This window comes from Thalassophryne amazonica, chromosome 23, assembly GCF_902500255.1.
Source record: "Thalassophryne amazonica chromosome 23, fThaAma1.1, whole genome shotgun sequence".
Classification (NCBI taxonomy): domain Eukaryota; kingdom Metazoa; phylum Chordata; class Actinopteri; order Batrachoidiformes; family Batrachoididae; genus Thalassophryne; species Thalassophryne amazonica.
Window position 1 is genome coordinate 34,622,569 of NC_047125.1, and position 24,651 is coordinate 34,647,219.

Below are 24,651 nucleotides of genomic sequence, written 5' to 3' on the forward strand. Positions count from 1 at the left end.
GTAACACACTGCCAAATACTCTTCTTACTGCTTATTTCAAAATAAGTTCCTAAAGACAAATGCTCATGTAAGCTATTTATGCTCCTTTTTTGAACTTATAAACACATCAAACTTGACTGATTTTTAATGAAGTGTTTCCTTTATGATTTCATCCAAAAGGTATGGTGCTGTAAGTAAACAATCAATGAAAACTGGTATAAAAAAGGACTTCTGGGAGCTTAAACACTATCTTTCTTAACCCTCTGGAGTTGTCTGACACGGAGACACATCAAAGTCACATGACCGATTTCAGTGGACATCCCATCAAATCCACCACACACTGATTTTCCCTTTGAACATGTGTTGAAAATGTGGAATTCAACCCATATACCAGTTTTTACATTTTGTTGATAGGCCCAGTAAAACCTGAATCATGGTTAATAATTTTCACCAGGCTTTTTCCTGAATATTATGGTAATGTGTGGAGTGCACTTTGTGCAGCACATGCGCAAATGGGAGTTTGTCTTCCTCTTTTGTCCTCGTTGGCTGGAGCAATTACAAGGGGAAAAAACACAACTTCCCCTTTATCATTGGTGGAAAATGCATGACCTAAACCACTCCAAAATGATAACCAACCCACGGATTTGGTTGTGGAGCGACGCTTCGTGCAGCACACACATGAATGAGAGTTTGTCTTCCTCTTTTCTCCTCTCTTGCCAGAGCAATTACAAAGGAAAAAACATGGCTTCTCCTTTATCATTGGTGAAAAATGCATGGCCTAAACCAATCAAAATCACCAACCCACGTGGGCTTGTTGATGAAGCGATCGAACCATAAATCCACGAAAGACAGACTGAGGTGCCAACGCTGCCTTCAGGTGGACAACATCAGGAATGGCAAAGTTTCAGGCCCATGACATGTCCAACACAAGACAGAGGTCTTGTGTTGGACATGAATTGTTTTTTGTTTTTTTTAGTGGCACAAATAATTTTTATGGCATTTTGTTTTGTAAATAGTTATACAAGCTACACCTGAAGAATTTCCTGTATTGTAATGGAAATAGTTGTGTATAACTTTGTTGTCTGCTACATTTGTACATATGTTTTTGAACTTTACAGTTTATATTTGTATATTATGATATATTTTTGTAATTATAAATATAACACAATGCTAAAATACTCTCAGCTCTATGAGCATTGTGTTCTTTATAATTTGCAGTTGTTTAATTAATTGTTAAGATCCTCTTGTCGTACATACAATTTGTACATGGTCAGTAAAGCCCCTCTATCTACCAATCAATTAATCAATCATAAACAATATTTACATTTTAACGGTGTCTGCAGGAGTGCTTGCGCCTGCGTGTACATGATGTTAATTCCTTCCCCTGCACACTGGTGTCTCAACCAAAGAGGCATATGAACGCATTGAACACAAAATTCATTTCTCTTTTTCACAGAGCAGAGCTGTCTAATGCTCTGCGCTGCAACCGGAGTCACAGACTGAACGGTCCCCCCTAAAACTCGGCCCCTGCCTTCACTGCGCATGCGTCATTTTGGAGTGTCAGCAGCAACTCACCGACTACTAAAACCGCCTTGTTTTTTGCTTAAAACTGACTTTGGAAGAATTCAAGAGGGTTTAATTTGTCACATGATGGTTAATAATCACATTATTCCCTCTGATCGCTTTGAGTGTAGAGAGTCAGACTCAGACGTGCTACTGTGGTGCTCTGATCACTTCCTCTGCCTTTTATGATGAAATAATGCTGAATTTATGAGGAAACGATTGTTGTAGAAAACCTTTAGATATCTGCTGCTGAGACAGATGATGACTGGAGGCAGTTTGAAGCAGAAACGAGGTGATAATCAGTGAATTGCTGCTGACACTCAGAAATGACACATGCACAGTGAAGGCAGGGGGCTGATTTTTAGGGGGAGACTGTTCAGTCTGCGACACTGGCTCACACACTTCTTCCTCTACTCCTTTCAGTCTGCGGCTCATAACCCGACTCGGTGCACTACCACCACCAACTGTTTGATGGGGAGCATTGCACGCAGCTGCAGACAAAACTGAAATAACACAAATAAAACTACACAGACCTCCTCATCACCCCACACAATAGATCCCATAATCCTGTCTTCGTCGACAGAGGAACAGGCTGAGCTGGTAACAATGAGCTCTTGACAAGAGCAGAAGTTAGCTTTGAGTTAGCCTCCACCAAGTGTCTTGTAAATCACTTCAGAGGTGTCATTAGGGTCCAAAAACAGTGTTTTCAGTTTCAGAAGTGTATATTTCTCACTAGCTTTGACATAATATATGAGAAACATGTATATGAACACACAAAATGAAGCGTTTTGGAGACCAGCCACTGATGTCACGGTGCAGCTTCACTCTGATTGGCTGTCGTCCCCACCACTCCCCCCCCCCCCCCCAAAAAAAAACATAATTTGAATTTTTAACTTCTTAAAATAGGTCAAGGTTAGCCATCTTTGAACTAGTCCAAGGTCTGTGTCCCAAGAATGTTCCCTGTGAATTTGAAGATGCAAAGTCTTCTCAATACTTTATGGCCATATTTGATGGTCTCCGGTGAAAATGGTTTGTCAAACATGTTAAAAATAAACAAACCGTTTTCTATTTGGATTTTATGTTTTTGTGTGAATTCAGGTTCACTGTGTTAATAAAGTGCATCAGAATGAAAGAAAAACTGCAGTCACACAGGTGAGGTTCTGCTGGAAAAAAATGACATCAAACAGGGCAAAGTAAACAGTTTCTCTTTTTTAAGGTAAATTATGAAGGTCAAACCAAAAGTAGTCAAACAGGTCGACTTGTACCCTGGACCCCAGAGGGTTACTCACTGTCTCCTGATGAAATGGATTCTCATTTTATTGTTTTTAAAAAATAAGAGGTTGGGCGCCCGAGGCACAGATGGCAGGTGATGAGTGTTTTAATGCGCTCAGTGTAATAATGTCTTTGTTTTGCATTACTGTATCTCTCGCGGCGCTCTCGCTGTCATTAACTACATGATGACTCACCCCCCCCCACTCTGCCGTTAAAGAACGATGTGACGCACACGGTGGCAGCGGCAGCCTGAGCTGCCCTCCACAGATGCTGGCTAGCACTATTTGCTTGCTCATTTACCACCTGCCCCGGGTGCTGAGGAGATATCACAGGCACTGCTCCTCTTATATTTAGAACTTCAGGCCCAGTGCTGAAATATTAGACTGTCGCTGAGTCCACGGCAGGATCCCGAAATCTAATCTCCGCCCATCCCAAGAGGGCCAGGGTGGGGAAGCGAGCAGTGCTCAGCGTGTGGGCTCGCTGCCCCTGCATCATCATCACCATCATGGTTTTTTTAAAGTCCTAAAATGTGTGGGGGTGGGGGGGGGGGGGGTGATGTTGAGGGTCCGCCTCCGTGAAATCAGTAGGTGGAGCAAAAGTTGATGACAGAGCATCTTTTCTCTTTTCTTTGCCCTCCGTGCTGCAGGCTGTCCTCGCTGACCTCTCGACCCTGAAGGTAATGCCGCTCATCCAGATCTTTCTCTTCGCCGCCCCCATCTGACGGCCCCGGCGCTCATCTGACACGTGCATGGTGGCGTGCACATCAGTGGTCTGCAGAAATGGGGAGTAAGAAGTCAGGTAGCGAAAAGCCGTAGCTGCTCTATAAATAGTGTAATCAGATATAATACAGTATGTGAGGCTAAACGTCGCTCCTGAAGCACGAAAGAGGAGCCGCGCGGCTGCACCGCCACCGGCCCCGCCGGAGCAGGAGGCACCCCAAGTGTCTCTCAGCCAGCTTCATCAACCCATAATTAGTTTGTGCAATTTATTCAGCTCCTGCTCGTTACAGCGCTGTTAGCTAACGATGTTAACGGATCCATTCATTTCTATGTCCTGCACTCGTATTAGCCACTATTTATAGATTTATTTATGAATTGTTTTTTATTACACACACATCCACGGAATGTATTTTTAAGCTTAAATTTGAATGTATATTGATTATTTTAATGTTTTCATCAGTTTGTGCCAATCAAATGTGACATCATTGTGACCTCACAAATGAAATAAACCAGTTTCACTGAACCTCATGTGACAGTTCATTGTGTCAAACCACAACTGGAACAATAAACGAAGCAGGGGCGGGGCCTGAAGCCTTAACTTCTGATGTCATTTCAGCGCTTTATATTTAAAATCATTTGCAGTTGAGTGTTTCATGAAAAGAATGCACTTGTAGACATTTTGTCTTCAAATATTTTCCAAATAAAGCAAAAGTCAGCGTTTTCTTCCTCATCACCTATAAATATAAATTTATGCTCAGCTCCCGGAAGCTTTTGATTGGTCACAGCACTCACATGACTGAAAACAACTGATAGCCAACACCTGTTTGACCCATCAGAGGCTAATTGTGCAAACCAGCATCAAAGTTAGGACAAAGGTCATATTATATAATAAAACAATTGTACGGTTTGCAGGCTGTGTGCAGCTCTCGGACTGCCTCTTTGACACCCGAGCCTTCAGTGTCAGCGGGCTGCAATCATTTTGTTTACAGACTGTGTGCAGCCCTCGGGCCACCTCTTTGACACCCGACACCCGAGCCTTCAGTGTCAGGTGCCTGGTGTGTGTCTTCGTGAAGTGGTTTTGTGAGATCCGGTAAATATTTGGACAGGGCGTACTCTGTAGAGGAAGCTGACGACACACATCCAGGCAGGCTGGTCAGAGAGGTGGCAGCAGAAGCTGACTGCCCCCCTGCTCGAGGCACTTGTATCAAATTATGCTGTTCTTCTCTTTCCTCTCTGCTTCCCTTCTTCGCGCTCTCCTGATGGTTCCTGCTCCATCTGCCACCTGTTTACACTCCTTTATCACCGTGCACCTCCTCTGGCCTCCTGACACGTGCACTTCCTGCTGTGCACTTCATTCATGCTCGCTGCTGCATGCTGGGAAATCAGCCAGAATTATGTACAAACTGACAAACTAAATCCAGCATCTGATAAACTCCGCCCACCTCATGTGTCATTTGTAAATGTGTGTGAATGAAAGAAAACAAGCAGAAGTTAGTCTGATTTACAGAAGCAATAACTTGTGTTTGTTATTTTTTATGATCTTTGCTCGTCGACGGTTTGTTAAATGACAGCAGATGACAAACACAATAAACTTGGTGTTACTGTAACGATAAATGCTAACTTAGCCATGGCTAAAGGTCAAGGTGAAGGTCATCGGTACTGGATGTATTTACAAAGAAAGAGGGCAGTGGCCTCGGGGGGCAGAGGGGGGGCATTACTTTCCTTTTGGTAGATGGTGTTAAAATTCTGAACATCAATTTTTAAAATGGTAAATGGACTGTATTTATATAGCGCTTTTCCATCTGAATCAGACGCTCAAAGCGCTTTACAATAATGCCTCACATTCACCCCAATGTCAGGGTGCTGCCATACAAGGCGCTCACTACACACCGGGAGCAATAGGGGATTAAAGGCCTTGCCCAAGGGCCCTTAGTGATTTTCCAGTCAGGTGGGGATTTGAACCCATGATCTTTTGGACTCAAGCCCAACACTTTAGCCACCAGACCATCACCTCCCCTATAAAAAATGACACTTTTCTCTTGTGTTTGCCAACTGCTGTGCAATTTGGGAGAAATTTTTTTTTATCAAAAATCGTAGCATCTGCGACGACCTGTTTATCAGAAACACATTTGTGTGTCTGTGTGTGTGTGTGTGTGATGGGGTTGTAGAGTTCACGTTGACCGACCTCATCTCATTCTTTAGGCTTCTTTAACAAATTGTGACATCTCTTAAATGAAGGTATTACTTTTGGATTTTTGCTGAAAACTGTAGCAGTCTGTAATGCTTTGAATGTGTTCAGATGAGCTGGAGGTCAAATGTGTGTTTGACCCACTGTGTATATTCCAGTGTTGAATAATGAGCTGTATAACCACAAGCAAGATGGCAGCATATCCTTTCCTTCCTATCCTGACTTCTCCTTTTTCCTACTTTACTACTTTGCACTGAATTGTTTGACACTAATACTGCCATTTCTACAACCCCTGGCAATAATGATGGAATCACCGGCCTCGGAGGATGTTCATTCAGTTGTTTAATTTTGTAGAAAAAAAGCAGATCACAGACATGACACAAAACTAAAGTCATTTCAAATGGCAACTTTCTGGCTTTAAGAAACACTATAAGAAATCAGGAAAAATAATTGTGGCAGTCAGTAACGGTTACTTTTTTAGACCAAGCAGAGGGAAAAAAATATGGACTCACTCAATTCTGAGGAATAAATTATGGAATCACCCTGTAAATTTTCATCCCCAAAACTAACATCTGCATCAAATCAGATCTGCTCGTTAGTCTGCATCTAAAAAGGAGTGAACACACCTTGGAGAGCTGTTGCACCAAGTGGACTGACATGAATCATGGCTCCAACACGAGAGATGTCAATTGAAACAAAGGAGAGGATTATCACACTCTTAAAAGAGGGTAAATCATCACGCAATGTTGCAAAAGATGTTGGTTGTTCACAGTCAGCTGTGTCTAAACTCTGGACCAAATACAAACAACATGGGAAGGTTGTTAAAGGCAAACATACTGGTAGACCAAGGAAGACATCAAAGCATCAAGACAGAAAACTTAAAGCAATATGTCTCAAAAATCGAAAATGCACAACAAAACAAATGAGGAATGAAAAAATTTCCACAGTCATTGATGATATGGGGCTGCATGTCAGGTAAAGGCACTGGGGAGATGGCTGTCATTACATCATCAATAAATGCACAAGTTTATGTTGATATTTTGGACACTTTTCTTATCCCATCAATTGAAAGGATGTTTGGGGATGATGAAATCATTTTTCAAGATGATAATGCATCTTGCCATAGAGCAAAAACTGTGAAAACATTCCTTGCGAAAAGACACATAGGGTCAATGTCATGGCCTGCAAATCGTCCGGATCTTAATCCAATTGAAAATCTTTGGTGGAAGTTGAAGAAAATGGTCCATGACAAGGCTCCAACCTGCAAAGCTGATCTGGCAACAGCAATCAGAGAAAGTTGGAGCCAGATTGATGAAGAGTACTGTTTGTCACTCATTAAGTCCATGACTCAGAGACTGCAAGCTCTTATAAAAGCCAGAGGTGGTGCAACAAAATACTAGTGATGTGTTGGAGCGTTCTTTTGTTTTTCATGATTCCATAATTTATTCCTCAGAATTGAGTGATTCCATATTTTTTTCCTCTGCTTGGTCTAAAAAAGTAACCATTACTGACTGCCACTATTTTTTTTTTCCTGATTTCTTATAGTGTTTCTTAAAGCCAGAATGTTGCCATTTGAAATGACTTTAGTTTTGTGTCATGTCTGTGATCTGCTTTTTTTTCTACAGAATTAAACAACTGAATGAACATCCTCCGAGGCCGGTGATTCCATCATTGTTGCCAGGGGTTGTAATAAAAACAATAAAAAAAGATTTGTGGCTGGCATCCCATCTTAAAGGTGCACTACCGCCCCCTACTGAGCTGGAGTGTAGGACAGGTGTTATTTTTAAATGAAGAACGTAATTAAGGTGTGAGCTCCAGTGTTTCTCCTCCCCTCGTGTTTTTAAGGGGAGGGGGGGTTAAACTGTTTACTGATTTTTTTTTTTTTTTTTTTTTTTTTTTTTTGCTTCAGTGTAGTTTATTTGTTTGTGCTTTCTTCTGATTCTCTCAGTTGTTTTTTTTTTCTTGTTTTTTTTTGTGGGTGTTTTTTTTCGGGGGGGGGGGTATTTATTTATTTATTTTTGCTTTGGTGATGGTGTTTTTATTTGTGTTTTGTTCCACTGATTCTCTCCGTTAGTTTTTTTTTTTTTTTTCTACTAGTGTTTTTTTTGGGGGGGGGGGTGTTAAATAGTTTATTGATTGATTGATGTATTTATTTATATATTGCTCCCGTGGTGTGTGTTTTGTTACACTATTATTATTATTATTATTTATTTTTTTTAAGGGGCGGTAAATTATTTGTTTATTTACGGATTGATGTATTTATTTATTTGTCGCTCTGGTGTTGTGGTCGAAGTGGCGCCCTGTCCGTTCCGTCGGGGTCACGGGGTTAGCTCCGCCCACTGATTGCTCTTTGCATACCGACTTCCGCCCCTCTCCGCTTTCCTTCCTCCGCCGCCGGTGACCGGCTGCTGCTGTCGCCGCCGCAGGAGGACCAGAGCTGACTGGAAAACTTAATTCGGGGCTGAAACGGGCGGCTGTCGTTCGGAGTCGGTTCCTGAAGCCCCGTGACGGGATGTGGCGGTTGGACCGGAGCGGGAGGCGGATCGGCGCAGAATGCGGTTCCCGGTGTCGGTGTTGTGGATGTTTGAGTCCGGATTCGATCTTCTAACTCACAGGCCCGCCTGAACCTTTAACGGCTTTTCTTTCTGCTCTCCGAGCCGGAATGCCGCCTGGCGTCGGACCGCTTTCTGGTTCCGGTTCGGTCTTTTAGCTGCTCCTGAACTCTGTTAGTCCCGAAGTTTGTCCAAAGGCGGGTTTTCCGTCCGGTTTTTGGATTCCGGCACCTCGTCTCCCCTTCGGACCGTCTGTCTGTTCAACGATGAGCTGCGTCCACAGGCTGCTCGACCTGCTGCTGCGGGGACTCGTCGTCTCTGCGGTACTGGGACCCGACTATCCCCCGGGACCCGGAACCAGTCCGGGAACTGCCAGCAGCGCAGGTAAGACAGCAACTCACTATACTTAGGATTCGAACCGGTCTGTGGAACACACGTGAGTCCGGACGTCATAAAACCCCTCACAGGTCACACAGGCGACCCGCTGGGCCAACTGCAGGTCCAACAGCATTGGAGCCAAGGTTCCTCCAGGTCCCAGTGTCACACTGTCCACATCTGTATCCGCATTTATGGGTCTCACTGTCCACATCAAGTTTACACTTGCTCAGAGAGGCCCAAAATGAACCATTTTATACCCGCTCAGAGCGGCCCAAAATGAACTGTTTTATACCCGCTCAGAGCGGCCCAAAATGAACTGTTTTATACCCGCTCAGAGCGGCCCAAAATGAACTGTTTTATACCCGCTCAGAGCGGCCCAAAATGAACTGTTTTATACCCGCTCAGAGCGGCCCAAAATGAACTGTTTTATACCCGCTCAGAGCGGCTCAAAATGAACCATTTTATACCCGCTCAGAGCGGCCCAAAATGAACTGTTTTATACCCGCTCAGAGCGGCCCAAAATGAACCGTTTTATACCCGCTCAGAGCGGCCCAAAATAAACCGTTTTATACCCACGTAGAGCGGCCCAAAATGAACCGTTTTATACCCGCTCAGAGCAGCCCAAAATGGACCGTTTTATACCCGCGCAGAGCGTCCCAAAATGGACCGTTTTATACCCACGTAGAGCGGTCCAAAATGAACCGTTTTATACCCGCTCTGAGCAGCCCAAAATGAACCGTTTTATACCCGCTCTGAGCAGCCCAAAATGAACCGTTTTATACCCGCTCAGAGCGGCCCAAAATGAACTGTTTTATACCCGCTCAGAGCGGCCCAAAATGAACTGTTTTATACCCGCTCAGAGCGGCCCAAAATGAACTGTTTTATACCCGCTCAGAGCGGCCCAAAATGAACTGTTTTATACCCGCTCAGAGCGGCCCAAAATGAACTGTTTTATACCCGCTCAGAGCGGCCCAAAATGAACTGTTTTATACCCGCTCAGAGCGGCCCAAAATGAACCATTTTATACCCGCTCAGAGCGGCCCAAAATGAACCGTTTTATACCCGCTCAGAGCGGCCCAAAATGAACCATTTTATACCCGCTCAGAGCGGCCCAAAATGAACTGTTTTATACCCGCTCAGAGCGGCCCAAAATGAACCGTTTTATACCCGCTCAGAGCGGCCCAAATAAACCGTTTTATACCCACGTAGAGCGGCCCAAAATGAACCGTTTTATACCCGCGCAGAGCGGCCCAAAATGAACCGTTTTATACCCGCTCAGAGCAGCCCAAAATGGACCGTTTTATACCCGCGCAGAGCGGCCCAAAATGGACCGTTTTATACCCACGTAGAGCGGTCCAAAATGAACCGTTTTATACCCGCTCTGAGCAGCCCAAAATGAACCGTTTTATACCCGCTCTGAGCAGCCCAAAATGAACCGTTTTATACCCACGTAGAGCGGCCCAAAATGAACCGTTTTATACCCGCTCTGAGCGGCCCAAAATGAACCGTTTTATACCCACGTAGAGCGTCTCAAAATGAACCGTTTCATGCCATCTCAGAGCATCTCAAAATGAACAGTTTCATACCGTCTCAGAGCGTCTCAAAATGAACCGTTTCATACCGTCTCAGAGCGTCTCAAAATGAACCGTTTCATACCGTCTCAGAGCGTCTCAAAATGAACCGTTTCATACCGTCTCAGAGCGTCTCAAAATGAACCGTTTCATACCGTCTCAGAGCATCTCAAAATGACCCGTGTTATACCCGCTCAGAGCGGCCCAAAATGAACCGTTTTATACCCGCTCAGAGCGGCCTAAAATGAACCGTTTTATACCCGCGCAGAGCGGCCCAAAATGAACCGTTTTATACCCGCGCAGAACGGCCCAAAATGAACCGTTTTATACCCGCGCTGAGCGGCCCAAAATGAACCGTTTTATACCCGCGCTGAGCGGCCCAAAATGAACCGTTTTATACCTGCGCAGAGCGGCCCAAAATTAACCGTTTTATACCCGCTCAGAGCAGCCCAAAATGACCCGTGTTATACCCGCATACCAGAATGAACAGTTTCATACCATCTCAGAGAGGCTCAAAATGACCCGTTTTATACCTGCACCGATCACTTGCCATGTATTGTTGCAGCTTCAGCTTGCTCATGAGCACGCCGTCTGTAAATGTAGCCAAAAGTAAAGAGGCTTAGACATCCAACCAGCAGAACTGTGAGTTTCCTGCCGTCAGAGCGCAGTAATTGGCATTTAGTGTTTACGCTGAGTGAAGCAGAACCAGCGACCCGTTGAGGTGTAGAGGATTAGCATTGCCCTTCATAGGTCACGTTCTCAGTGGTGCTCAAACAGAAGGTTTTAATTCTTTCACCTTCCAAACAACCACAAAAGGAGAAGAAGCGACCCCATGTGGTCACTGTAGGTATTGTCAGATTAGTTTTGTGTTGTTAACAGTTTGCGTGATGTCACCACGAAGTTCTCTGTCGTGACCCGAAACAGTCGATAAAAGCCCATACGTATGTGGGCGGCTCCATGTTGACAGTGACCTCACAATGAACTCATTAATGCATGAAGGGGCGGAGCACATGTGACAAAAAAGTCCTGAACACGCCCCTAATGACACAGAACTTTGTCTTAAAACATTTTAAACTAAGACGTTCTACAGTTGTCATGGAAACTATCTACAGAGACTAAAACCATTTTTGTACCAGGCTGTAAACATGTTTACTTCTGCTGTAAAGTTGGACATTTTAACATGGCCTTCTATGGGAACATGCTCTGTTTTGGAGCCAGCCTCTAGTGGCCAGTCAAGGAACTGCAACTTTTCCTCCTTTCCTTTTTCTTCATCTGAAACCAATGAAGCTCATCACCGCACGTTATCATTCATCGCCGCTCGTTACCGCTCGTCACCGCACATCAATGCACGTTACCATTCATCCCCGCACGTTACCCCTCGTTACCTTTCATCCCCGCACGTTACCGCTCGTTGCCATTCATCCCCGCACGTTACCGCTCGTTGCCATTCATCCCTGCACGTTACCGCTCGTTACCATTCATCCCTGCACGTTACCGCTCGTTACCATTCATCCCTGCACGTTACCGCTCGTTACCATTCATCCCTGCACGTTACCGCTCGTTACCATTCATCCCTGCACGTTACCGCTCGTTACCATTCATCTCCGCACATTACCACTCGTTACCGTTCATCCCCGCACGTTACCGCTCGTTATCATTCCTCCCTGCTCGTTACCGTTCATCCCCGCATGTTACCGCTCGTTATCATTCCTCCCTGCTCATTACCGTTCATCCCCGCACGTTACCGCTCGTTACCATTCCTCCCTGCTCATTACCATTCATCCCCGCACGTTACCGCTCGTTATTATTCATCCCTGCTCGTTACCATTCATCCCCGCACGTTACCGCTCGTTACCATTCATCCCCGCACGTTACTGCTCCTTATTATTCATCCCCGCACGTTACCATTCATCCCCGCACGTTACCGCACATACCATTCATCCCGCACGTTACCGCTCGTTACAATTAATCGCCGCTCGTTACTGCTTGTTACCATTCATCCCCGCACTTTACCGCTTGTTACATTCATATCAGCTCGTTACCGCTCGTTACCATTCATCCCCGCACGTTACCGCTCGTTACCATTCATCCCCGCACGTTACCGCTCGTTACCATTCATCCCCGCACGTTACCGCTCGTTACCACTCATCCCCGCTCATTACCATTCATCCCCGCACGTTACCGCTCGTTACCGTTCATCCCGGCACGTTACCGCTCGTTACCGTTCATCCCGGCACGTTACCCCTCGTTACCGTTCATCCCCGCACGTTACTGCTCGTTACCGTTCATCCCCGCACATTACCGCTTGTTACATTCATCCCCGCTCGTTACCATTCATCCCCGCACATTACCGCTCATTACCATTCATCCCCGCACGTTACCGCTCGTTATTATTCATCCCTGCTCGTTACCATTCATCCCTGCACGTTACCACTCGTTACCATTCATCCCCGCATGTTACCGCTAGTTATTATTCATCCCTGCTCGTTACATTCATCCCAGCTCGTTACCATTCATCCCCGCATGTTACGGCTCGTTACCGTTCATCCCCGCTCGTTACCATTCATCCCCGCACGTTACCGCTTGTTACCGTTCATCCCCGCACGTTACCGCTTGTTACATTCATCCCCGCTCGTTACCATTCATCCCCGCACGTTACCGCTTGTTACATTCATCCCCGCTCGTTACCGTTCATCCCTGCATGTTACCGCTCGTTACCGTTCATCCCCGCTCGTTACCGTTCATCCCCACTCGTTACCGCTTGTTACCGTTCATCCCCACACGTTCCCGCACGTTGCAGCTCGGCTGTTGTGGGCTCAGTGCTCTGTGTCACAGTTGTAGGTGTATTTTTAATTGTTGCAGTGATCAACAGCTATTTGCAGCTCAGAGCTCAACAGAAAACAAGCAGAGCTGTGATTCTTCACCTGTTAACGTCAGAAATGTATGTAAAGTTCAGCATCTGATAGAGGGGAAAAAAAAGAATCTGCATTTGAATTGTGCGTGAAGATGATTCTATGAATCACAGATTTTCACTGTTAAACAGTCACACGGGTCACCTCAGTCCTTTATCACACTCCTCTGTGTGTGTGTGTGTGTGTGTGTGTGTGTGTGTGTGTGTGTGTGTGTGTGTGTGTGTGTGTGTGTGTGTGTGTGTGTGTGTGTGTGTGTGTGTGTTTGCTCCTGTTCCCATGATGATTCACTCTCTCAGATGTGAGTCAGCTCGTTTTGTTGCTCGTCTTCCTCCGTGTTGGAGCTTTGCCCTGAAGCAGGTTCGATCCTGGGGGCGTGTCTGCAGTGTGACTTTCATCATCGTCACGTACGTCTAGCTGTTCGCGTCCTCCACCGTGATGCCTTCAGCTCTCATCAGGTCGAACCTCTAACTGAAACCTGTTGTGCGTCTGTCTGTTGTGTGTCTGTTCTTGCTCTTGCTGAACGATCGCTTGGGTCTTCAAACTTTTAAATGTTTTCATCATTGGTAAAGGTTTTTTTTTTTTTTTTTTTTTTGTGAACTAGTTTGTACGTCCACAATGCAAACAGGTTCACGTTCTGAGGAATGAAGAGAAGCTCTTGATGGAGGATAAATATTATTTATCCCTGACATTTGATGAGAAACTGTAACACTTACAGCTTCAGTATGCTTTTGTACAGAAGTACAAGATACTGGTCAAGTTGTGTTTATGGTGCCGTGTGGAAGTTCAGCCCGGAAAACAGGTGTGAAAACGGTGCAGAAAGATTGTGATTGGCTGAGGCAGCAGTTAGGGGAAAAGGTAGAGTCTGGTTCACGAGACATGCTTCTGCTTCAAAGTTTTGCACAGAAAAAGGTGCAGCAAAAGGCAGCAAAACTGTGTAAAGTCACCTTGACACTTGCACACATTTACTCCCTGCGCTACCGCACAATTCGTCGTCCCAATGCGACCTGATTTGTGCTGTGTTGTAATAAATAATGGTTTCATAAGGGATTCATCATTTGCTCTCAGAACTTGGCTGATGAAACCATCTCTATTTGCTCCAGAATCACAGAGGATTTTTCTACAGCTGCAGCTTTTCTCGTGTGCTTCATGACGTGGAGAACGCATTTGGAATCATCTCAAAGGTAATTATTTATAATATTTATATTGTAATAGTTTGGTAAAACAGTTGCATTGCCATTCCTTCTTCTGGATATCTGCAAAATTCTATTATAGATGTAACATTTTCTCATCATCGTTCAGATGAGCTGCGCTGACGCAGTGACTCACAGTGACACGCGTTTTTGAGTAGTTTGTGTAATGTTCATGTGTAGTTCGCTAAATTAATGTGTGTCACAGATTTTGAACATTTCAAAAGAGTTTATGATGGTTTACGAGTTTACTCAGCAGATTGGGTCCCAGCGCGGGGATCAGATTCATGCAAGTGTCAAGGTACCTTAACAAAACTTTGCAACAAAAGGCAGAAAAATGTGCAACAAAACTGGGTGACAAACAGTGACTATGATGAAGACGACGACGATAATGATGTGTATTTGTAGGACAATGACGATAATGACTATGATAACAACGGTGATGCTGACAAGGACTATGATGATGATGCAACGTGTTTGTGAGTTCCTGTGGGGCTGCAGATGGTGTGCTCAGAGTTCCCCTTTAGGCGCACTGACACGAGCATGCCTGAGACTCGCGCAATATCATGAACTGTGTCGTGACAATCCCACCCGCTGTGTTCACAGCTGGACGCCGTTCTTTATTCTACCAGCTGCCAGGCGCTCTGCGCTGGACACTGTGTATATAAAATAATTATTTCATGTTGGATTAATCTTTTTTTTTTTTCTGCAAACTGGCCGTTAAACGGCTCTAATCACTTCCTGAATCACAGAGGAGGCTGCAGCCGGAGCCGTTCGTACACGCGCGCCTAACAAGCTGCAAAAAGCATTTTGAGACGTCTAAAAAGGTAATTATTTGTCTTGTTTACATTGTCATAGCTTGATAAAACAGTTGCGTGTTCCCTGAACCATCCCATCCCTTAGTTATGCTGCTATAGACGTAGACTGCTGGGGGGTTCCCATGATGCACTGTTTCTTTCTCTTTTTGCTCTGTACGCACCACTCTGCATTTAATCATTAGTGATCGATCTCTGCTCCCCTCCACAGCATGTCTTTTTCCTGGTTCTCTCCCTCAGCCCCAACCAGTCCCAGCAGAAGACTGCCCCTCCCTGAGCCTGGTTCTGCTGGAGGTTTCTTCCTGTTAAAAGGGAGTTTTTCCTTCCCACTGTAGCCAAGTGCTTGCTCACAGGGGGTCGTTTTGACTGTTGGGGTTTTACATAATTATTGTATGGCCTTGCCTTACAATATAAAGCGCCTTGGGGCAACTGTTTGTTGTGATTTGGCGCTATATAAAAAAAAAAATTGATTGTGTGCAGCTGTTAAAGTATGTTTATAACAGATTTAACTTCTTGTTATAATTGTTCAGATGAGCTGTGCTCTGATATGATCCGCTGACGTCGCCACTCGCCCTGTTCACTACTTCTTTACTCCACTTGATGAGTTGCACATTGTGTTGGAGATCAGATCGCGCTACGCGACATTTGTGTGAGATTTTTTTGTACATTTCAAAATTCTCTGTGTGCAGTAGCACGCACCAGTGCCCCTCTGGTGTCCTGTCTGCACCAGTTAAAGATGAGTTTACTGTCCAGCACGACACATTATGACACAGGTCGTGATGTCATGAATCAAAAACATGCTCATGTCAGGGCACCTTTAGTGTGTGTGTGTGTGTGTGTGTGTGTGTGTGTGTGTGTGTGTGTGTGTGTGTGTGTGTGTGTGTGTGTGTGTGTGTGTGTGTGTGTGTGTGTGTGTGTGTGTGTTCCGGGACGTGGCGTCTCCACAGAGCAATGAGGTCGGAGACAAACATTCTTTTGCACATCGTAGGAAAGACCTGAAACCTGTGAGACCGGTTCAGCAGCGTAGTCCAGGTTTTCACCACCAGCCGGGAGTTCCTCGTTAATTGGTGCTGAAAGCTTGAAATAATTGGATGTGTTTGTCTTTGACCTCACTTAACCTTTAGCTACTTTGTCCTTTGCTGGAACGGCTAATCCCAGTCAGGATTGTCCGAGATGTGTCCTGTTTTTAGTTCTCTCTCTGTCCGCGAACCCAGGGTGCAGAGGTCGAGTCAGAGGGCGAGCACGCTAATCAAACGGCAGTGTTTTCCTGACCCACTGCATTCAGCTGACAGCTTGTGTTCCGGTCGTTCCTGAAACATTCCAGGGATGCTCGGCTGCAGGGAGCCGCTCCTTTTCTGGAAGTTTTTGGATCACCCACTTTGTTCTCTCGATCCTTATTTTTGGCCTCAGCGGAGGATTACTGGTGGTGGGGTTGTGATTTGTTACCATGGAAATGTGCTGGTTCAGTGAATCGGAGGAGGAGCGCCGTGTCCCCGGGGACGGGAGCGGAACCCGGCTGACCTGAGGTTTAGTTCTTACAGGCGACCACACTCCAGGTTACATCATCAGCTGGATGTCTGGAATGTGAGCATGTGCCGGCGAGCGTGCACGTGTGATTGTGTAAGTCTGATCAGACGTGTGATGTTTAGACGTCTTAAATCCACGTGGGTGGAACGCCACGTCATCTTCTTGTGTTTGCTGGGACATATTTTTCCCACATTCCCAAATTCTCACCTGTCAATCAAACCTCTGACATAACATCTGGAAGGTCACATCGGGTCACGGAGCACATGCTGGTGCTGCATCTGCCACACCACAGAACTGTCCAGGTCTGTCCCCCCCTCTCCAAAAGGACCACCTGTCTGCCGTCTTGATCCTGTCCTCCACATATTATTCTGTGACTGTATCATTTTTTATTTTTCCTACTTTCTGTAATCCTGTCAATTTTAGAGGTGCTTTTATTTTGAAACGCAACAGGAACAGAGTGTTGATTCCTGTGGGACAAAGACGTCTGAGTTGTGTCTTAAGACCAGACCCGTGGTGGAGCTGGTGGGCGGAGCTATTACTGACTGCTGATGAGCTGAAATGGAGACGGTCCCGGAGCTTTATTTACTGAGCCGTCAGCCTGACTTATGACACCACCAGATGGATGCTGGTTCCAGTCTGGGACACTCTGACATCACATTCATGGTCTGAATTAGTGAAGTGGACACACGGCTGTGAGGACGGTTAGAAACTTTTGTTAAACTGGGGACACGAGGCGCCGACTGTTTCTGACTGTTCATTTGAATGCCTGTACTGCCTATTACTGCGAGTAATAAAAAAAAAAAAAAACAAGGTTCAGACCCGAGCAGAGTGAAAACTGGTCAGAGGTCACAGGCTTTTTTATTTCTTTAATTTTAATCTTTCTGTTTGGTTTGCTGGCAGACGATTTGTGTTTTATTTTGAAGGCCGATTTGTTGGCAAAAACAGAATGTGACAAAGACATAAAATTCTACCTTCAATGAATTAATTCATGAAAAACATGAAATGAATTAAACTGTTGAAATGATCTGATGCAGCCACATTTCACTTTAAAAACAGTAAAATTAAGAACTGTACGAAATATGGCATTCGTGTAAATGTTATCATTTAGCAAAATGACAAATATAAAAATATCAGCAGGTTTAAGTTTTTTTCTGATTATTCGCTGATTTCTGCTCAGGTCAAAGGCAAGAGACACTCACTACGCGCTCGTGTTAGCCCGTTAGCTTCACATTGTGCGTTGTGAGGGAGTTCTAGAACATAGCACTGTTTTTAAGACACAAGCGATTGAATCCATCTTGAATCCTGTCGCTCACGTCGTTGGCCGCCGCCACAAATAAAATTTAACAAAAATGTTAAAAGTAAGCCGAGCGAAAAATGCAGAAATTACTGCTGTGAAAGAAAATATCAGGAATAGTTCTTATTTTGCATATTTTAAAAAATGCATGATGGTTTTAATTATATATAAATGATCTCTAATTTTTTGTTACAATTTTTTTTCCCTCCATCCAGACTGACTGACATTATTGTGAAAAAGCTGATATTTACATTTTGTTAGTCTTATAATAACTCAGGTTTTTGTTTCCACTCTTTAATGTGTCATATTTGCACATGTTTGGAGAAACCCACAATGCATTGCTGCTGTTTAATTGATGGACACTTTAAATGTTATCAAAGGACGTCCTTTTAGGAACATGAGGACTGTTTGGGGGTTTGACTGTAATGTTTGTGTTGTCAGATTCTTTTGAACGCAGCCTGACACGTCGCTCACATTAATTATGCACCGAGACGATCGGTGAGACGTCTGAGCGCGTACATCCTGACAGCCGGCCTAAAAATAACCATGATTTCCGTTCTGCCATTTTTTGGAGCCACTTGTTTTGATTTGGTGAGGGATGCCGGGGTCACTTCCTGTCACATGGTGCCTGATTGTAGCGCTCCCAGACTGTGGCGGAGCGATGGCAGCTGTCATGCCGGCGGACGTTCCCAGCAGGTGGTCCGGCGTGAAGCCTGTCAGCCGGTGACGGTGTTTTATCTTCTCCAAACATCAGGAGGAGTTCTGCTGGCGCGCGGGACAGAATGAGGACAGCGGCAACAAAAGAACAAACGTCTGGAATCACTTCTGATGCTGTGAGCGTCAGCGCGCACGTGAGGGAGTTCAGGAACTAAACAGCCAAATTCAGACGTCTGCTATGCAAACGTTCTATGTAAAGTGCAGGGTCACGGCGAGCTACGCAAATCCGTCCCCACGCAGCGGGACATGATGGAGCTGCAGACAGACAGAGACACAAACACACACACAGAGGTCAACGTCGCGGGTCAAACAGGCGTGTTTCAGCCTGTTCACTGGGTCTTTAAGGTGCCACCACACAAACACAACTTAACGGTCTCACCTGTCCAATCACAGACACTGACCCCGCCTCCTTGTTTTTTCTCCCCCTGCAGACCCCTGTGTCACCGTGATGCCGCCGTGCGCGGGTGAGGCCGACCGCTTCAGCCTGGAGGCGCTGCGTCATATCCACAGACAGCTGGACGACGACAAGGACGGGGCCATCGAGGTCAACGAGAGCCTGGGGGTGAGCTGAGGGCGTGGCCTGCTCAGGGCCCTGTTTAACATGATGCGCTAACGTGGGTCACGCTGAAAACCTGCATGTTTTTAGCGTTTCTGCTCATCTCCAAACGGGAATGATTGTTTATCAGTATGATTTTTGTTTGTTTAATTAACCTTAACCTTTGACCTCGGTGCGCTGCGCAGAACGTGTGAAGTGTTTTGCTTCTTTTTGAGTCACCATCGAAATGAGTGTTTGTACAGCGTCTGTTTTCTTTGTCAAAGAAAAACCTGATAACAGGATGTTTACCTTCATTAGCCAGCGGGCGTGCTGCTCGTTAGCATGTGGGACATGTTGTTGTGGAGTGAAGCTGCATGCTTCACTTTTTCCACATTTTATGTTACAGTCTTAATCCAAAATGGATGAAATTCTTTTTTCCTCAAAATTCTACTCACAACACCCCATAATGACAACATGAAAAATGTTTTTGTTATGATTGTTGTTGTTATTATTATTATTGCAAATGTATTAAAAATAAAAAACATAATAAATCGCACGTCCATAAGTATTCACACTCTTTGTTCAGTACTTTGTTGATGCACCTTTGGCAGCAATTCCAGCCTCAAGTCTTCTCGAATATGATGCCACAAGCTTGGTGCACCTATCTTTGGGCAGGTTGGCCCATCCCTCTTTGCAGCACCTCTCAATTTTGTTTCTCCTGGTCTGAGAGTCCTTCAGGTGTCTTTTGTCAAACTCCAGGTGGGCTGCCATGTGCCTTTTACTAAGGAGTGGCTTCCATCTGGACACTCTACCATACAGGCCTGATTGGTGGATTGCGGAAGACATGGTTGTCCTTCTGGAAGGTTCTCCTCTCTCCACAGAGGAATGCTGGAGCTCTGACAGAGTGACCATTGGGTTCTTGGTCACCTCCCTGACTAAGGTCCTTCTTCCTCGATCGCTCAGTTTAGATATGCGTCCAGCTCTATGAAGAGTCCTGGTGGATCTGAACTTCTTCCATTTACAGATGATGGAGGTCACTGTGCTCATTGGGACCTTCAAAGCAGCAGAAATGTTTCTGTCCCCTTCCCCAGATTTGTGTCTCCAGACAATCCTGTCTCAGAGGTCTACAGACAATTCCTTTGACTTCATGCTTGGTTTGTGCTCTGACTGTCAACTGTGGGACCTTATATGTAGACAGGTGTGTGTCTTTCCAAATCATGTCCAATCAACTGAATTAACCCCAGGTGGACTCCAATTAAACTGTAGAAACATCTCAAGGATGATCAGTGGAAACAGGAGGCACCTGAGCTCAATTTAGAGCTTCATGATCAAAGGTTGTGAATACTTATGTACAGTAGTGTTCAGAATAATAGTGCTATGTGACTAAAAAGATGAATCCAGGCTTTGAGTATATTTCTTATTGTTACATGGGAAACAAGGTACCAGTAGATTCAGTAGATTCTCACAAATCCAACAAGACCAAGCATTCATGATATTCACACTCTTAAGACTATGAAATTGGGCTATTAGTAAAAAAAAAAGGTAGAAAAGGGGGTGTTCACAATAATAGTAGTGTGGCATTCAGTCAGTGAGTTCGTCAATTTTGTGGAACAAACAGGTGTGAATCAGGTGTCCCCTATTTAAGGATGAAGCCAGCACCTGTTGAACATGCTTTTCTCTTTGAAAGCCTGAGGAAAATGGGACGTTCAAGACATTGTTCAGAAGAACAGCGTAGTTTGATTAAAAAGTTGATTGAAACTTATACACAAGTGCAAAAAATTATAGGCTGTTCATCTACAATGATCTCCAATGCTTTAAAATGGACAAACAAACCAGAGACGCATGGAAGAACACGGAAAACAATCATCAAAATGGATAGAAGAATAACCAGAATGGCAAAGGCTCACCCACTGATCAGCTCCAGGATGATCAAAGACAGTCTGGAGTTACCTGTAAGTGCTGTGACAGTTAGAAGACGCCTGTGTGAAGCTAATTTATTTGCAAGAATCCCCCGCAAAGTCCTTCTGTTAAATAAAAGACATGTGCAGAAGAGGTTACAATTTGCCAAAGAACACATCAACTGGCCTAAAGAGAAATGGAGGAATATTTTGTGGACTGATGAGAGTAAAATTGTTCTTTTTGGGTCCAAGGGCCGCAGTAACTAGGGATCATGTCCTTAGGGTGAACTAATTTCTGTCTCAAGGTGTTAACCGGTTTAAAGTAAACTGGGATTTTGTGCTGTCTGAAGATCCTCTGTAGTTTTTCCCCTACTCCTGCTAAATAAGGGAGAGAGAGACTCCTCCTCTGGAGACAAAAAGAAGAGTGTCTCTCTCCCTTATTTAGCAGGAGTAGGGGAAAAACTACAGAGGATCTTCAGACAGCACAAAATCCCAGTTTACTTTAAACCGGTTAACACCTTGAGACAGAAATTAGTTCACCCTAAGGACAGGATCCCTAGTTACAAACGGAGCAATGTAGTGTATTCTATCAGATGTCAGGAAAACTGTAATGAACACTACATAGGTGAGACGAAGCAACTTTTACACAAGAGGCTATACCAGCACCGCAGAGAGGGCACCAGTGGACCTCAGTCTGCAGTTCATCTCCACCTTAAAGACACTAACCACACGTTTGAGGACAAGGAAGTTAAAATCTTAGCCAGAGAGAAGAAATGGTTTGAGAGAGAGGTCAAGGAGGCATTCTTTGTGAAACGTTTGAAACCCAGCCTTAACCGGGGAGGGGGTCTCAGACACGCTTTATCCCCTGTTTACAATGGGGTACTCAGGTCAAAGCAGTTTCAGTCTTTTGTTCATGGTAATGAGTCATTCACGTCATCAGGAGAGTCATCAAGGGAACAATCAGGAAAAGCATCCATCCCATCACTAGGAGGGACAGCTGTCCTGTCATTAGGAGGGTGCTAACTAGAGCACAATAGTTTGCTAATTAGAGCTATTGTTTAGTCACTAGCCTATAGCAGTCTGCCTCTCAGTAGGAGGGGTCTGGTTAGGTTAAAAACTCCAGCTTTTGTTGGCTTCTGTTTATTCTTCTCTACTAGAGTCAAGACAGAAGTCAGACTACCAGAGCAAGAATTTTAGCTGAGGAAACTTCTGTGATTTGAAGCGAAACGTCCTTGCGTCAAGCAACCCAGTCCAGTCGAAGATTCAAGCTTCTCTACTATGAATCTGGATGAAAAAAAAAAACTTTTTCCCCTTTTGTTATTATGGGGTGTTGTGTGTAGAATTTTGAGGAAAACATTTATTTAATCCTTTTTGGAATAAGGCTGTAAGATTAAAATGTGGAAAAAGTGAAGACTATCTGGACGTTCTGTCAACTGTTTGAGATCACAATGAATGTTTGAAACTGACAGAATAAACCCGATAGTATTGATCTGAGATCAGTAAGCTCAGAGGCATTCAATTCTGATGGTTCGGACCCGATGGAACCCCCTCAGAACTGGACCTGCTTCTTGATTACCATCTCTGCAGAGCGTGAAGCAGACCCAGTGTGTTACTGCGGATCAGCTTAAATCAACATCCGCTTTGATCTTTTCCACAAATGGAAAAGTTTTTATTCCAGAAAAAAACGAGTGCTGGATCTTTATAGGAAGAGGAAAAACTTCCCAGCATGCACGGTGACGTTCCGAGCTCCGTGGAAAAGCAAGCGATTACTAAGTTGCTCCAAATTCATGGCACAGAAAAATGGAACTTTTGAGCATCTGGAAAATCTTTCCAGAGTTTGACCTGGATGACGGTGTCCCAGTTCATCCCGGACACACACCAAGGTTTCTTAAAGTGTGGGTGAGGTTCCAAACCAGTGGCGGCTGATGAAAAAAGTCTTGGTGGGGCTGGTGTGCCAGTAGATTTCCCTGCCTCGTCCAGTACAGGCATTCAAATGAACAGTCGGAAAATGACCACAATTCCACAATAAGCATTTCATGTCCTTCTCAAAATCAGCAGTTTCACAGATCAAGTTAAACATTTACAGTTATATTAGGCCTCATTTATACTTTGGAAAGGAACAGTATCAAATACAACACTCAAGTTCTTGACCAAGGAACATTTCACAATTTAACACTGAGTACACACACAGTACACCAAACTGTACTGAACTGACATTCAGACAAACAGATCCTGGTGTTCACAGTGACACCGACCTCAACAGAACAGAAAATATCAGCAAAATTAGACTCTTTAAAAAGATGGAAACATTCCTCAATTGACAAAAGAACATTATGAACATATGACAATGTTCACATCACCTTCCAAAAAAGAGAGGGAGAGAAAATTAAGGTAATATTTTGCATGAACATTACTGAGTGGAATGGAGGCAAACTAAAGAAGTTAGAACTTAAATTAAATGAACAGTGTAGAGGACAAAGCAAATTAAGTTGACAAAACCACTTAATTAAATGCTTTGCTAAACTTGAGTTAGTCTGACTGTAGTGTCTTGTGTGAACTGGCCGAGTTATAATTTCTTTAAAAAAAAAACATGCAAATTGCTGGGGGGGTATAACTGAGCAAATCATTGGTTTTAGACCGTGGAAAAGACCAAAGAATATTTCACTTCTGTGGGCTGATCCTCGTGACGTGAAACTGAAATCAAAATGCCAGCATGGCTGCAGCTTTGACTGTTACAAACAGCCCCAGCCTCCCCTAACTGTTATAACTGGCCCGCTGTACCCATAAAGATCACAGCTTTGACCCCCTGAAACAAACAAACATCACTCATTCATTGTATCTTAAATTTTCATCCTCGTTTTCACACCAGGAGCAACATTCAGGAATAAATCCTGACAGCTTGTCGGCTCACCTGAGCTGAAGTGGATCCGAAGGTGAGTCAGTCCACATCCGAAAACCTCCAAGGACTTAATGGGAGCAGCAACTGTAAAACTTACTCCAACAAAACACACGGGGACAAAATAAATATAACCCAAACGTCGGGGTTCTGTTTCCGCCAAAAACAGCAGCACTTTGATAAGTCCACGTCGACCCAAGACATTAAATTTGGCGATGCTGGTTGGCCAAATATTTATTAATCTGCTTAGCAACATACCCAATTGGTCATTTCGCTGCACTTCAAGGGGCTCTTGGAGTGACGCCCAAGATGAGAAATGCTATGTTCTGTGCTTCTGTCGGTGGAAATACACTGCTGAATGAGAGTCATCTGGTGGAAATGTTGTTTGAATAATTCAGGTTACATGTAGGCACATACTATGAAGTAAAACTGACACTGGTAATACTTTGTAAAAATATAGATTTTATCATTTTTTCCCCTCCACATATGGGAGGGCGGTGCACCAGCGCCCCCTATGGGCCAGCCGCCACTTCCAAACTGTGTGATTGTTATGGTCTTTGTTACAGACGGCGTCAGGAACTGTAACTGGCGGGGGGGGGAACTCTGCATCCTGTTGCTGAAACTTTAAACCCTCACAGGTCCCGCTGG

General features: G+C 44.6%; 2 protein-coding genes across 5 annotated transcripts in view; both read left to right on the forward strand.

The window, feature by feature from the left end:
• Positions 1 to 3,952, forward strand: part of tbc1d19 (TBC1 domain family, member 19) — a 33,273-nt gene extending 29,321 nt beyond the window's left edge. The window contains exon 21 of one of the 3 annotated variants that reach the window (XM_034164090.1): positions 3,461 to 3,952. In XM_034164090.1, coding sequence (XP_034019981.1) covers positions 3,461 to 3,535 — 75 coding nt within the window. In that variant the 3' untranslated portion in view covers positions 3,536 to 3,952. The remainder of the gene's footprint in view (positions 1 to 3,460) is intronic. The other 2 variants (XM_034164091.1, XM_034164089.1) reach the window with 2 other exon arrangements.
• Positions 3,953 to 8,010: 4,058 nt separating this feature from the next.
• The window catches only part of stim2b (stromal interaction molecule 2b), a 33,089-nt gene continuing 16,448 nt past the window's right edge, over positions 8,011 to 24,651 (forward strand). For both annotated transcript variants that reach the window (XM_034164629.1, XM_034164630.1), the window contains exons 1-2: positions 8,011 to 8,657; positions 19,106 to 19,236. In XM_034164629.1, coding sequence (XP_034020520.1) covers positions 8,540 to 8,657; positions 19,106 to 19,236 — 249 coding nt within the window. In that variant the 5' untranslated portion in view covers positions 8,011 to 8,539. The remainder of the gene's footprint in view (positions 8,658 to 19,105; positions 19,237 to 24,651) is intronic.